Raw genomic sequence first — 14,127 nt, 5'->3', positions numbered from 1 at the left:
GGCAACTCCATCTGCTGGGTGAGATATTTTCAGATCTGCAGGCAGATTGACGAACGTCGCACGGCAGTAGTACCCTCAGGGAAGGGCCCGCGAGCGAATCAGCCAAGAAGAAGCAAGGTACCAACGCGAGTAGCTCCTCAGGGATCGTGGCGGTTGAACTGCAAGCCCAACCTCTTATACCCGAGGATGCTTTCACCGCAGGCCGACAGCGTGGCCGTTGGGCACAAGGGGTAGGGTGGTGCAGATGCTCCGTTTTAACTTTACGAAGGCAATACATCAACGCATTAGACAAGACAAGGTTCACAGTGTACAAGGCGTGGCAAGAGTCTGTTAGTCCCTCCTGATCAGTCAGAGTGAAGTGGACGCAGAAAACAGATCTTGCCCACTTGAGCTGGACTTGTGTCTCGACGTCGCGTGGCTTTGCACAGCGGTTACGCGAGGAAGCAGAGTCATCCTGTCAGAGAGCATGGCGTTGCCGCAGGGAGCGTCGAGACGAAACTCCCGTGGCGGTCCCCCCGTGGCGTTTGTACGCTCATGTTGTGTTCAAGCCAAAGTTTCTTCAACGACGTCCTATGGATTCAACATGCGCACTGCCAGCACCCCAGCCTGGCCGGAACTCCTCTAGGCCTCCAGCAGAGTTTAATTGCTGCTGCAAATCTTGGAATCTGCATGTTACATCAAGGGCCCAGCGATAGTTTCTAGGACATCGTCGAAGCGCGCCGTCAGAGCAAGGGCGGCGGGGCGACGCAGCTCTGGGCTGATGCGGGGATGTGCAAACTCAAAGGAGCGGGCGCTGCTCAGCACGGCCATCACAAGTCAACAATAATCAATTGTCGCCGCGCAATGAGCGTCGTCACGACAGAACACACGATATGGCTCTCTCCGGGGCAGCGCCGGACTGAGCGGTGGTCGGCCGGCGCCAATCAGCCGCAACGGCGTGTCTTCCTCCCGGTAGAGTGTTCTTACCTGCAGATCGCTGGCGGGTCCATCGCTCATGCAGGGTCTCAACGCCGCGCCGCGATTGGTTGGCATTTCGATCCTTCTCTCCCCCGCAACCTCTTTTCCAAGGTAGAGTTTGGTCGTCCGTTGAGTGTCTGTATGCAGGCGAGCAACGAACGACTGTCAGAAGGCGTAAAACCGCCGCTATCAGGCTAGCTAGGTTCGCGGCGCGCCGGGCCCTGACGCACGCCTGGTCGTGGTATCGGCTTGCCCTTCCACACGCCGCTCTCGCTGCTTGCGACGGCTGCTGGCGCACGCGTAGTGCAACTCCATTTGCGGGGACATATGGGGGCTAGACCGACGGCGGAGCGCGAGCCCGGTGGCTGCCCTGCGGGGCATGTTGCAGCGGCTTCCCTGGCGTGTCCATTTCCTTTGTCTGCCTTGACGAGCAACGAGTGCACTGTCGGGTACGGCATGCGCGGGGCGCCGGCCGGCGACGCTGGGAGACGGGGAACAGCATCTCTAGCCCGCCGCATGCACAGAGGTCATCTGCACCAGGCGGTTACGGGCGTTGAAACTGTTGGGAAGGAGCTGTCATTTCCTCGACGAGCAACGGTCGAGCAGTGCGTAGCGGCACCGCTAATGCTTGCGCGCGAACGACCATGTGGAGGCGAAGGGCACCTAGACAGACGTCGTGTCACGCGAGCATTATTATTGTGATGGCAATTGCAGGTAATCACGGCAGACGAACGCGACGAATACAATGGCTGCTGGTTCCAAACTCAATTGATTCCTTGACTTGTACTGTTGAGCAGCCTAGCTGATCCCGACCCTTCCCTGTCGCTCCTGATGAGCGACCTCGCCCCCCCGCATTGCTGCTAACTGTAGCGGACCAGAAAAGATGTTGCACCTTCGACGAGGGCGGGGTATCCATGTTTGCCCTGATATCCTGATGTCCGTTGACCATTACCCCATGATCAATGAAGCCAGCCAACCCCGTAGAAAACTAACGCCCAGCTAAATGTGGCCATTGATACCGATGTAAAAATGATGAAACAAGAACAGATGAGTTGAAAAAGGCCGACGCGCACGGCATGCCGAGGCAAGGCCCGCGTGGCGGTGATACAAAAAATACAACACGAGAAGGGTAACCCTACGTGTGCGGCAGCTGCCGTCACATACCCGAAGAACGCCTCGTAGATTCGTAGCCCTGACGGCTAATGCGTCTTTTCACGTGAACCCCAGTAGTTTTGGTGTAAAAAATGATTATATCGGGAACCTTGGGTGGCCAAGAAAGGGACTAGGCCTCGTACTTGCGCTTTTCTCCGGATGCAGCGATGGCCAGGGCGTCCAGACCATACGATGAGCCGGGATTGAAGCCGTGAGTCAAGGCGTACTGGGAGGGGTCGGGGTAGGGTGATCGTTGGGTGTAGTCGGCGAATGAGTCAGCAGGTTGGACAGCGGGTGCCATGAAGCTTTGGGATGGGCTGATGGGCAGTGCGGGGTCCATCATGGACAGACCGGAGAGCGATGGCAGATTCGATTGCAGTGGCGCGGGTTTTGGCCGCTTCACCTGGGCCTTGGCCTTCTTGATGCTGTTGTCGGTGCCCTTGCCTGCGACGTTGCGGCCGCTCTGGTGTGTCCGGCGGTGCTGCTCCATGTTGTCTTTGCGGGTGAAGGCCTTGTTGCACTCGGGGCAGAAGGCGTCCTTCTTGCCCGTGTGCTTCTTCGCGTGCCGTGCGGCGTGGCCAGAGGTTGTGAAGTGGTCGCCGCAGTTGTACTGCTTGGCAACCGGACAAGGATAGCTGTTCTTCTTAGAGCGGGGGTTCGCAGAGGCGGCGCCATTGTGGCTCTCCTGTGGCGGTTGAGGTCTGAAGTAGTTCTGCTGCAGGTTGTTGTTGTTGGGGTAGGGCAGCGGGCCTGTGTTCTGGGAGAGGGGAGGGTAGGCGGAAACCAGGTCCTTTTGCGTTGGGAAGAAGCTGTTCTGGGTGAAGACGGGCGAGTTGAGGCTCTGGGGTGGGAGGCCGTCGAAGTTGAACTCAGGCGTGATGGGGGATGGTGTTTGCATGGTGCCTGCCGAGTCGGTCGAGTTGCTGCGCACTAGCTGGGGCGTAGCGGGGGAACCGATGGGAGAGGAGGTGTAGCTGGAGGTCCTTGAGCGCAGGGAGGGCGGGATGGAGGGGATGCGGATGGGGAGCTGAGGTTCTGCTGCGCTGTCGTTCAAGAGAGAAATTCGGCGGCCGGAGGAGTTCTTGCCGTCCATGATTTCCTAGTGGTCTCGGCCCAAACACGCGCCAGTGAGAGGAATGCAGCCAGGCTCGATGTGGTTCACGTGAATGCGCTGGTGAGATGGGAAGCTGCGCAGGTGCAGGGTATTTGTAGGCGTGTGGGCGGAGTGCGGTCACTTGGGACACTTGAGGACTGCTGGGCGTTTGGAGCGTAGGGTGACGCCAGACACTCGGGATGGTGAGGAGGGGGTCGGAGAGAGGCTTTGTAGTGAAATCACGGTGCGCGCAGGAGCCGTACGGCGGGACACGATGGGCGCTTTATGGGTAGCGCAGGAACTTTGTGCCAGGTCCCTTGGAACAACGGCGCAGGGATGTTTTCAGGGCAATTGAGGTGCAGGCCGGCGCACATCAGATTCAGACGAGCCAGACGAGACATGGAATTGTTAACTCGCATGCCCGGCTAGCGTGCATGGCGCGCCGGGGGCCCTTGCCCTCGCCCGGATGCGGGCCCACGCGTCAAGCCACCGCCTCGCCTGCCCGCTCTGCTGCTGCGCGGAGGCACGTCGCGAACGGCTGGACCTGGACTCCACGCAGAGGCGCCCGCCGTGAGACAACAAGCGGGTGCGTGTAATATTGACGTGCGGCGCGTTCTCCGTTCTTCTTCGTGTTCGTCTCCTTCGTCTTCTGCCGGCCAGAGAGCGCGCCTCTCTGGCACCCAACACGGCGCCGAAGCCGCAGCCAATGCGCAGGCGCCGGTCTGCTGAGGTTGGCGATGATCGATCGAGATCGAAGCGCGCGCACCGTCAGGCTGCTGCTTAGCTCCGAACATTCCGCCTGGAGCGGAGTGGAGCAGGCCGCTGCGAAGGCTCAACGCTGGAGCGGCGGCATGGCCACCCAGCTGGCGCACCAGCATGGCAGCAGGACAGAGCAGAGTGCGGTGCCACCGCCGGGCGTGGGGCGTGCGAGCGCATCGCATATGGCCACCACCAGCAGCAGGCCGGCACACTCAGCGCACTCTCCCGCCCTGCCAACCGTCGCCTAGCGGCCCTGCATCGTCCCCTGTCCGAGACCATCCATCACATAGCTTAGTGCCATCGGCTTTTTGGCAGCCCATCGACAGTGCCCCATCCCCAGCGACGTCACTCTTCGCCAGCTCCCACTGTGCTGCACCGCACAACGCCCCTGCGCACGCTCACTTGGCCATTCTCCACACGCGCAGTCCAACAGATCGGCCTGATCTCGCGATGAACCTGTACAATTCTCGATCCGTGGCCCCCAGCAACACACTGCCCTCAGCACGTTGCCTGCGGGCCCTCTCTCGGGCTGTTGCGTCCAAGGCAGGACCCGTTCGTCGCCCTGTTGTTGTTGTTGTTGCTGTTCATGTCCGACCCGCTCTCCTCCATGCAGGGCATCGTGACCCTGCGCCTTCGATCCGTTTTTGGCTCAAGTCTTGACAGCGGGTGATGTCAGTGTGGATCCGCAAATCACGGTCCCTGGCGAGACCCCGAAACCGCGGGCCTGCTATGCCGCTTGCAGAAGTCTGAGAGAGTCCAGGCCCCCGCGTGGTGGTCTGAGAAAAATCAGCGCCACCACACCGCAATCGCGACTAACTTCGCCGGAGCCACGCGGATATTGAGATCCACGACGCGCCTTAGATCGCGATGCCCTTCCCGATCGAGCGCCTCACGCCCATGATCAATCTCAATGCGCCGAGTCCCCTCTCCAAGTCCTGAATTGGCGCACCGCGGCAACTGTGTCTGTTTCACAACGACACACCCAGGGCTTACGACGAACGGCACGCTCAAAGGGGTCTCAGGGTCAACAGCCGCAGAACCCAGATGGGGTGCAAATCTCGAAATTGAACACCAATGGCATCGCGCCTCCCGCAGGCTTACCAGCTGGGTGGGAGAGATCTGGTACGAGAAGGCGTATCCAGAGATGCGCTTGCTGGAGGTCGTGCGGAGTAGATCTGCCCAGTCAACGCTCCACCTCGCTGGGCTGCATACTCGAGGACGCATGCTCGCCTGGTACTGCACCTTCTGCGTGCTAAGGTATCTGAAAGAGAATGGGCTTAGACGTCGTATAGTGTACAGTATGTGGTGATGCTATCGTTGGCCTTGACATCTCTTTGTTGGCTTGACTGGATGTGACCTGATTTCTGCACCCCGCCGCACGCATGCTGGGTCCCGTCTAGCCTCTAGCTCTGTGTCGCAGGCAGCGAAATCGTGTTCTGATCAGCATCAGATGCTGTAAATGGGGAGCTTGAGTAGCTCGAGAAGAAGTCGCAAGGAGTAGCCAGCCAGTGACTCTCATTTCATTTCCTCATTCAACAAAGAGGCCGTTGCATTTGAGTGGATCAGACCTCCATTTATTCTCCAAATGCGGAAATTCGTACGATGAGCTGATTCCACGCCCTGGTTAGCAACCGCCTCGATTCGTCTTCTCCTCTTCACCTTCGTCTCCAATCTGGCGTTCGTCCACCTTTCGGTCTCTACTCCGACAATCTGGATACCTTATCCCCAGATCTTGGCAACGCTCCAAGCGCTCACGCTAGGTCTCCCGCTTCCCCTGCTGTTAATCGGTCGCCTAGGCAATCGACGGCGTGCGTAGAGCCGCATGTCTGGCATCGAATGGGAGCACTGCGGGCATGTTCCGCCGCTTAATAACGTTGACGCGGTCTTTGCATCCGACAGTTCCCCGTCTCCTCCGATAGCTTCACCCTTGTGTAGACGTTCTGATGATGAAAAGGGCCGGCTCTTCGTCCGACGTCTTATCGTTGAAAGTAGCCAAGGCTCACGAGGCAAAAACCGGGCAGTTCGGGTGCTCTCGTTTCCAATGATTCGTTAACGGGTTGGATGCCCTTTTCTCCTTCCAAGTCAGCGTTAGTGGGCGATCATACGATGCAGTTTCACTATTGTTGTGAGCTTACAACACAGTGATGTCATGGATCGTGAGATCGGGATGCCGAGACTTTGTTGGTTTGAAGCGAACGCGCCCGCACTTGCCTAGCGGGATGCCCGAAAACTCTGCGCCACAGGCCCTGCTTCTGATTTTTCGATGCCCCACGGCGGGAAGACTATTTCTGTGCAGATTACTTTATCCTCCAGCTTGTGGAATTTACGCCCGCTGACCAACACCCAATCAACTTTCTTTGCGCCTCGTTCAAACTTTGAGCTTGTAGGTCCACACCAGAGGTACCCACAATGTCGGCCCAACGCACGATTGGGTCATGCTTACTGTGTGCAACGGCTCGTACTTCGGCTTATGGTCCAGGTGCCGAGTGGGAGAGATCAGAAAGGGTTCAACCTCGAGACACGCAAAACAAACTCGAAGTTTGCTTTTTAGGGCATCACATCACACGCACCGAATCAACCTCGCATCGGGCCATGGCATTCGCGAATGCGATACCCTGAAACTGAAAACCCATGACCCCTCAATACCAGGATTAAATCAGGGAACCGTGATGTGGGGCGCTCGTGTGGTTGACCGCCGCGTCTGGACCTTTGGAGCTCCGCGGCCCAAGATCACCGAAATCGTTCGGAGAGACTCGTCACGATCTTTAATCTTGCTGCAAGCGTTGAGATTGGGCCTCAATGATGTTAACCCATACGTACAGCTCTCCAACGTGGCTCGTATCGAGGCGTTATTATGAGCTATCTGCACACTAGTGTTCACGTGTGTCGGGTTCCGTACAGGCTTGTCCTCGCGCAGGCTTATTCCCATATTTCGAGCAGCTGATTACGAATCCTCTTATCGCAGGGTTCACGACGATCCTAAAGAGCGGGTGAGATATCTTTAGCCGTTGAACATCAGTGACAACGGAAAAAGATGCCGGTGGAAAAGAGGGGTTCCCAATCTCACTATCTGCAAACCTTTATCCAATCAAACCTGATAAGTAGACTGTAGAATTTTAGGGGTCTGCATGCACCGTTAACTCCCATCAGGACATCGTCCGCTAGACTAGACTGCTCGGTATGCCCTGCGCTGTACGCTATACTCTACTCGTAGCGCATGTATATGCAGGGCACGATTGCTCCAACTTTACATCCCGACATTTACGCCCCCAGAACCCTGCATACGTACTGACTCTCAGTCTCGGCCTCAATGCACGTGCCGGAGACTTCGTGTCCTTGAAGCGGCAGAGAAATTGGAGTTCGGTTGGCCGCTCGCGAACCGCTTCCTAGAGTCTAGCGGGACCACGCAAGAGCTGCTTATGCTGCGCCCTGGTCGCTAAGTATCAACAGCCGCGACCGCACTTCGAAAAGTCGTGGCTTGGAAAGCCGGGCATGGATGAGGAATTGGTTGCATATTTATGACTTCAGGTGGCGTCTCGTCTGGAGTTGAGCACCCTTTCAGGACTGGATCAGGCTGAGAACTCAGCTCGCGGTTTTAATTGACCATGGTTATCTTGACTTCTTCGAACTTACTTACTCGATCTAACTGACCGCTAACAGTAGAACCCTTAACACTCTCTTATTATGCAAGAGTATCTAAGCGAGCAATGCGAATAACCTGATCCATTTGAGTTTCGGCTTCTTCTGCGTACGGCATCTGATGTAAAGCTTTTCAAACCACTCTCGCACCTTTCACATGTCTTGAAGTCGAATTTTCTGTCGCCAATTGCTCCCAGTAATCGTAAGAGAGGTTCGAGTGAAGGAAGCCTCTCAACCCAGGCACTTGCTCTCGCAGTAAATTCTTTTTATAAACGTTATACTTGCACATTCTGCATTCTGCAGTTGAAGGGCCATTATGCTCTACAAAAGCTCCTTGCACCCCCTCGCATTGGCTTGAGTCCTCAACCCTGACTTTCAATGTCTGGAATCTATGAAACCTTCCTTTGTTGGAAGTTTTACTGTAGTTGCTTGGTCTGAAGCTTCAATGCTCGGTTTCACAGTCATGATTGAGCATATTGGGAAGGTTTGATTAACGCTCCTTTTCCTATAGCTGAAGGACTTGACTAGCTTTGATTTACCTTAATTGTTCTCTACTGTCTCACGACTTGGTTTCATGTATTGATCTCTCTGTTTCTGAGTTAGGTGAGCCTTTGGGAGTTGGCACGGATGCTCTTGCTTAGCACGGATAACTCTAGCTTTTCAATTAACCTTGGCAAGTACTTCTTTCTCGTTTGTTCACTGACTTGAAGTACACACGTCCAAGGGTGGTCATTGAAATTGAGACGTGCTAGGTGTGGAGAGGTTGAGCGGCCACACCTTCCTATTTTGATCTAGGCTCGCTTCGGATACGAGCTTTCCTCATCCAAGGTCACGACAACCCGTCAGCGCAACCACTTCTCGCATCGCCGATATGAACGTGTTGATAGCTGCATCCACATAAACGACACCATGCGATGCGGAGACCCTTAACAAAGCTGAAATGGCAATGGTTCGTAAAGCCAACCAGATATAACCACCGTAGACCGCTCTTATCGGTCTTCAAGGCGCGCCTGGCTGGACAGAGGGACAAACATGAACCAACCTTCGAAGACCCTCATGACCCTCAAAGCAAGCCTAATTGTTCTGCAAGACGGGAAGATCCTTTAACGTCGCCATTCCGATATGATCGATTGAACTGGGCTAGTAACGAGATCCGGTTGATCAAGATTCTGCCGGGGAACTCCTCTGTATCAGTGAATGACGACGGTCCGATTGCATGTGAGATTATCAGTGTCTCTCTTAAAGACAAACCACAATACATCGCACTGTCTTATGCCTGGGGCGACACGGCGCTTACGCGCCCCTTGATACTCAATGGCAGACTACTCCACGCAACTGCGAGCCTCGACACAGCCCTCCGACAAATTCGCAAGATGCAATTGCAGGGTACCACATACCAAGACCAATTATTTTGGATTGACGCCCTCTCGATCAACCAAGAAGACGAGATTGAGAAGAGCTGGCAAGTGCAGAGGATGAACGCCATCTTCTCAGCAGCTCGTTACGCCCTAGTATGGCTGGGACCGTCTGTCGATGATAGCGATAAGGCTATGGAGGCCCTCGAGCATGTGGGCTTGCAAGTCGCATCAGGGTCAGACCCGCTGGACAACGCCACCTTGAACACTTTCCATCTGCTATCAACCATGTACAACGAGTTCTCACACTCTGTACGAAAGCTCTTAATGCGATCGTGGTGGCGCCGCATTTGGGTGGTCCAAGAGTTTGCATCTGCCAGAGACGTGGTGTTTCAGTGTGGAGATGTGCAGATTGCCTGGCGTCCTTGTATGAACGCACTAGAAGTTCTGGAAAGATTTCAAAAAACCTTGGCTGAAAAGGGTTGGAGAGGCAATATTGGCGGACAGAATTACCAGCAGCTGATGTCCGAGATCAGTAGCATAAGCGGAATACTAAGACTCTTTCGCATACGGCAGGTGCTTAAGCAGAATCAAAAGCGCCTTCTGCTGTGGGAGCTTCTCACGCTCAAGCGCTTTGGTATGCTGTCCTCGGACGACAGAGACTTTATCTATGCTCTTACCGGAATCGCTGAGGATGCGGGAGCGAAGCATCTGTACCCAGACTATACAAAACACGTCGCCAAGATCTATACTGAAGTCGCAAAATGCTTCCTAGCGGAAGGCAGACTACGCACTTTATGGCTATGCTCTCATCCACGTCGAATTGTAGGGCTTCCTTCTTGGGTGCCAGACTGGTCCTCTACCTGGCAGTCAAATCGCCGCTACTTTTCTGGAGACTCTGGCTACGGCTCCGGCAGTACGATCTGTATGTATGCAGCCTTCTCCCCATATCATCGCTAACTCAGACGCAATTCAGTTTCAGCCTCAGGAGACTCTCCCCCAGACGTCAGTTTTAGCTCCAGGAACGACCGCATGGTCCTCCACCTAGAAGGCTATCGGCTTGACACAGTCACTGCGACAAAATCCGCTTTCGATATGGACCATACACTTCAGCGCGGTGGCTTCTTCCGGGCCCAACTCGCGCTTCAGGGACGCTACCGCGCCTTTTGGGAACTCCAACGCTCCAGCTGGAAAAACCTTTTCAGGGCCTGTGTGACGGACATAGAGCCTGTTTGGGGCGCAGATCTCCACTTCAACTACCGCCGCTCGACGCCTCAGATGCGGCAAGAGTTGTACGGCGAGCTTGCCCATGCTACAGATGAGAGCGGTGGGTTCGAAGCCTCTTGGAGGTTGCCTGCTTCCCGTCTAGACATATTGTATCGCCATAATGGCAGGCGGCCGTTCATCACGAGTAAAGGCCTTTTAGGTCTAGGTCCAGAGGATATGCGCAGTGGTGACGTTGTGGTCGTTGTCTCCGGAGCGGAGGTTCCATTTATTTTAAGGGAAGCACCCGAAGGCGGGTACGTGTTAGTAGGTGAGGCATATGTTGACGGGGTTATGGACGGAGAGGTATTAAGCATGGGACTGGAGAAAGTCACGTTGGATATCCTCTAGCTTCCGCAAAGGTTGTCGATCATTTGTTCACAATCTCAATGGAAAACTTGAGGGGGGTTCACAAAGCGTCTCTGAAGGGATGCGGATTGCCCCGTATGCACGTGAACCCCAGAAACCGCGTGGACAAGTCATTAGAGTAATGGTTGGATTGTTAGCACTCGGGCTGATGTTTACAATGTCGCTTCCTCTGGGAGCAACCCATTCCTCCAACTCATGCCCGCATTCTCATTCGCCCAGTCCAACAGGGCATCGTAGTCCACACACTCATGCTCACTCCCCTCTCCTGGCCCCGCATCCGTCTGTCCCTCGAGCGTCGTATCTGCATTACACATGATCCCCTGCCGCAGATAATTGAAACAATGCACGGAATGGTGGGCAATCTCGTCTTCTAGTTTAACGCCATCGTAACCCTCCTGGAAGTGAACCGCGAGGTACGAGAGACAGTGTAATTGGTGGAAAGCCGATATCATGTAGCCGGGGCCGTCGTTATGCCGGTCGATGGCAATAGTGTACGGCCTAGGGAGGTCGTAATGACCAGAAGAAGGAGCGCGGACGTAGCCTCGCCCGGCGCTCGACAGCTCGATCCAGTTGTGCAGCGCATGGAGCGTGGCGGATTTGTTGGTGAACATGTCTTCTGGGTTGTACCGTGAGTTGCTCTGGAAGGTGTAGAGTTTCCGTGGCAGCTGCGGCATTGGCGTCCTGCGGATTGGGGAGCAGCCAGATGGGCTCGTGGACTGGCGCACGAGCAGGGCTGCTATCGCACACGCCATCGCGAGCTCGAAGAACAGTCGGATATAGTCCCTCGTCCGCCATCGCGTGCCGCGCGGTTCCGGTATGGGGGTTTGGCCATGCTGTAGGAAGGCTTCCTCCTCCTCATCCAGCGCTTCTTTGATTTGCTTCATGATTGAGTGATGATGGTATTAAACATGGCGGCTCCGAGGATGGAGTTGGTAAGAGGCAACTTTATTAGGCTGAAGACTTGCGTAAAGTGAGGGTTTGCTGTACGTGGTTAGCGCGTTAATATACTTGTGGTCAGCGGTATTTCGAAACGGCTAAAGTGGGTTAGAGTGGAGAGATGTGCGCCCCTTCGTCGTTTCGTACCTATTGAATTGAGGAATATAGAAAGGAGGCTTCGGTTGCTGCATCTCATCCCCTTCGCCGTTGTAATCGTGGGCTAAGATGTCGCTGGCTACAAGGTCATCTTAAACAAAATCAGCTTGATACTTCCACCCTCGGGATTACGTTGATACGATACGAGCTTGCCAAATTGCTCGAGAGCGCCCATGAACTAGCGGCGAGACTCGAAAATGTATAGTAAAGTATGTGTGTACACAGTACGAATACTCCTTGTCTTCTTCGAACCTCGGAGCTCGAAGCATACCTTAAGCTAAGAGACGTGCTTTGCTAGTGGTTGCAGTATCGTTGGGAGAGACCAGCTCAATGTCTAAATCGATTGAGTGGAGTTCGAAATCCCTTCGGATGGTCCTTTGTCCTACGCAGCAAGCCATTAATTCACAGAAGATTACGTTCCGCTGAAGAATAACACCGTCTTCTTCCTCTGTTCGTTGCCAGACTGCTGAGTTGCATTGACGTTGCCGCCGGGTACATCGAAGTGTCCTAAGACGCCTTGGGCAGGGCTGGCACTTTTCATATGCAAACCTCATAGAGAATCGGTCGGCCATTTCCCGTTCAGACACCTGCTTGACATCTTTGTTTTGAGGCGCGAGAAACGTTGTAGGATATAGAATGAAATCTAAACATGTAATTTCACATACGACCATAGGACACTGAAAACTAGGCTTCCCGTCCGCTCAGCCATATATAAGCAGTGTACCGGCGGATCAGTAGTTGCGTGGGTGACCAGCAGCGAATCCCCGCTGTTGTATGTTTTTTTCCTTACATTTTGGGTGTGTGCTGGAGCGAAGTGCGGAGCGGAGATTGCCCCTAGGCCAAAAGTGGCCTTAATCGTTGCGCTACCACTCGCTTTTTTCCTCTTAGTCGAAATTGACCTAACTGACAGACTGCTGCCGCTGTATGACCTCGTTTTTGCATCTGTGCACGTCAAAGTGGGTCAGTGTCGATTTTGTGGATCTTTCGTTATACTGCAGTGGCCTGAACGCAACACCAGAGTCCCAGACAATCGAAGCTAATCTGCAAAGACTCTTATGTTATCGTAGATAAGCAGCTGGGAATAATACTCAGTGAAATGTCTTGTCCATGCATCTAGATGCACACAATATCTCCGAACGAATTAGCCCTACGTGTGCTACTAACCGTGTGATCCCCCAGACTTCGGCATCGGTTTTCATTAAACATCGGCACATGTCGCCCAGTACCGGGAGAAACCAAATACTCAATATCTACTTCCCCGGATCTTGGCGCATCGAAACGACAGGCCTGCTCCATAACCACCGGTAGCTTGGCCACGGCTTGGCGACCAACTGCGTTATTGCAATTATCGTTCGTATGACCCAGTGAGACGAATAAGGGACATGCTTTTCGAGATTCTCTCTCTGCGAAACTCAGCCAAGTCTATGCAAATGAGACATAATGATACAGTATTTCCTCCAGTAGAAGCTGACACAAGAACCAACATGAGCAACATGAATGTCAAGAAAAGGAATATAAATACGCTAGCATCGTATCGCTACAAATGATAGCTTGCCCCATTCTTCAGACTAAGATCACCTAGCAGCCTGCACAATACCATCGCCGCTATGAAGGTCGCGGTATTTGCACTCCTCGCCGCTTCTGCGCCGCTTGCTCAGGCACATTACATCTTCAATCGATTGATCGTAAATGGAGCCTCCATTGGTGGAGAGTACGCGTACACGCGAAAGAACTCTAACTCCTACAACCCGGCCTTCACCGACGAGCTCATGAACTCCAATGACCTCCGCTGCAACAAGGGCGCGACGGCTGGAAACACCGCCACGTACACTGTCAAAGCCGGTGACAAGATCGGGTTCAAGCTGTTTAACAACGAGTTCATCGAGCATCCCGGCCCCGGCTTCGTCTACATCAGCAAGGCACCTGCTTCCGGTGTCAAGGGCTACGATGGTAGTGGTGATTGGATCAAAGTGTACGAGACCGCTCTATGCGGCAGCAACCCCGGCACGGACAACAACTGGTGCTCCTGGCAGAAGGACCGGTTGGAATGGACGATCCAGAGCAAGATCCCGCCGGGCGAGTACCTTGTACGCGTGGAGCACATTGGTCTCCATGAGGCCCACGTGGGCAAGGCCCAGTTCTACATCGAGTGCTTCCAGCTCAAGATCGAAGGTTCAGGAGGAGGCACGCTTGGGCCAGTGGCCAAGATCCCTGGAATCTACACCAAGAACGACCCTGGAATCGCATTCAACAAATGTAAGTAATGTATATGCTCGCTTACCCGAACTCCCCTAACCCGCTTGTAGGGAACAACCCCAAGTCCTATGTCGTTCCAGGACCCAAGGTGTGGAATGGAAATTGATATTAGAGTAAGCATACCAGCGCTGTCGTTCGAGGATACTCAGCAGCGAAAGTAGGGCCAGGTGTGGCTTGAGGATGTTTGAATCG

General features: G+C 54.4%; 5 protein-coding genes across 5 annotated transcripts, besides 1 other annotated feature; 2 read left to right on the top strand and 3 right to left on the bottom strand.

Annotated features, from left to right (window-relative positions):
- Positions 1–2,239: 2,239 nt before the first annotated feature.
- Positions 2,240–3,208, bottom strand: CC84DRAFT_1079566 (uncharacterized protein; the record flags this gene model as incomplete). Its single annotated transcript, XM_018173853.1, has 1 exon — positions 2,240–3,208. A coding segment is annotated over one exon (969 nt), but the record flags the coding sequence as incomplete, so codon positions are not given.
- A 419-nt stretch (positions 3,209–3,627) lies between these two features.
- Positions 3,628–4,315, bottom strand: CC84DRAFT_1227488 (uncharacterized protein; the record flags this gene model as incomplete). Its single annotated transcript, XM_018183614.1, has 1 exon — positions 3,628–4,315. The coding sequence occupies exon 1, from the start codon at positions 4,141–4,143 to the stop codon at positions 3,628–3,630; it is 516 nt and encodes a 171-aa protein (XP_018043179.1). The 5' UTR covers positions 4,144–4,315.
- A 4,148-nt stretch (positions 4,316–8,463) lies between these two features.
- CC84DRAFT_1109563 (HET-domain-containing protein) lies at positions 8,464–10,743 on the top strand. Its single transcript, XM_018175229.1, has 2 exons — positions 8,464–9,880; positions 9,932–10,743. The coding sequence occupies exons 1-2, from the start codon at positions 8,515–8,517 to the stop codon at positions 10,567–10,569; spliced, it is 2,004 nt and encodes a 667-aa protein (XP_018043178.1). The 5' UTR covers positions 8,464–8,514; the 3' UTR covers positions 10,570–10,743.
- On the bottom strand, positions 10,715–11,570 carry CC84DRAFT_1160069 (uncharacterized protein). The gene has a single exon (XM_018177397.1). It carries the CDS (start codon positions 11,337–11,339, stop codon positions 10,740–10,742), a length of 600 nt encoding a protein of 199 aa, XP_018043177.1. The 5' UTR covers positions 11,340–11,570; the 3' UTR covers positions 10,715–10,739.
- Positions 11,571–12,338: 768 nt separating this feature from the next.
- Positions 12,339–12,719: a sequence feature (Protein overlapping with rRNA (CC84DRAFT_1135818, OAG12811.1) was converted to a misc_feature.).
- A 567-nt stretch (positions 12,720–13,286) lies between these two features.
- On the top strand, positions 13,287–14,115 carry CC84DRAFT_1109555 (uncharacterized protein; the record flags this gene model as incomplete). Its single annotated transcript, XM_018175228.1, has 2 exons — positions 13,287–13,935; positions 13,986–14,115. 2 exons carry the CDS (start codon positions 13,287–13,289, stop codon positions 14,039–14,041), a joined length of 705 nt encoding a protein of 234 aa, XP_018043175.1. The 3' UTR covers positions 14,042–14,115.
- Between the last annotated feature and the right edge of the window lie 12 nt (positions 14,116–14,127).

Source organism: Paraphaeosphaeria sporulosa (assembly GCF_001642045.1).
Source record: "Paraphaeosphaeria sporulosa strain AP3s5-JAC2a unplaced genomic scaffold CC84scaffold_1, whole genome shotgun sequence".
Lineage (NCBI taxonomy): Eukaryota > Fungi > Ascomycota > Dothideomycetes > Pleosporales > Didymosphaeriaceae > Paraphaeosphaeria > Paraphaeosphaeria sporulosa.
The sequence above is the reverse complement of the archived record's forward strand: the minus strand, read 5'-3'. Positions and strand labels throughout refer to the sequence as shown.

Coding starts and splice junctions, on each gene's coding strand:
- CC84DRAFT_1160069 (XM_018177397.1), bottom strand. CDS start 11,339: ATGGCGTGTGCGATAGCAGCCCTGCTCGTGCGCCAGTCCACGAGCCCA.
- CC84DRAFT_1109563 (XM_018175229.1), top strand. CDS start 8,515: ATGCGGAGACCCTTAACAAAGCTGAAATGGCAATGGTTCGTAAAGCCA. Junction 9,881..9,931: donor CGGCTCCGGCAGTACGATCT/GTATGTATGCAG, acceptor GACGCAATTCAG/TTTCAGCCTCAGGAGACTCT.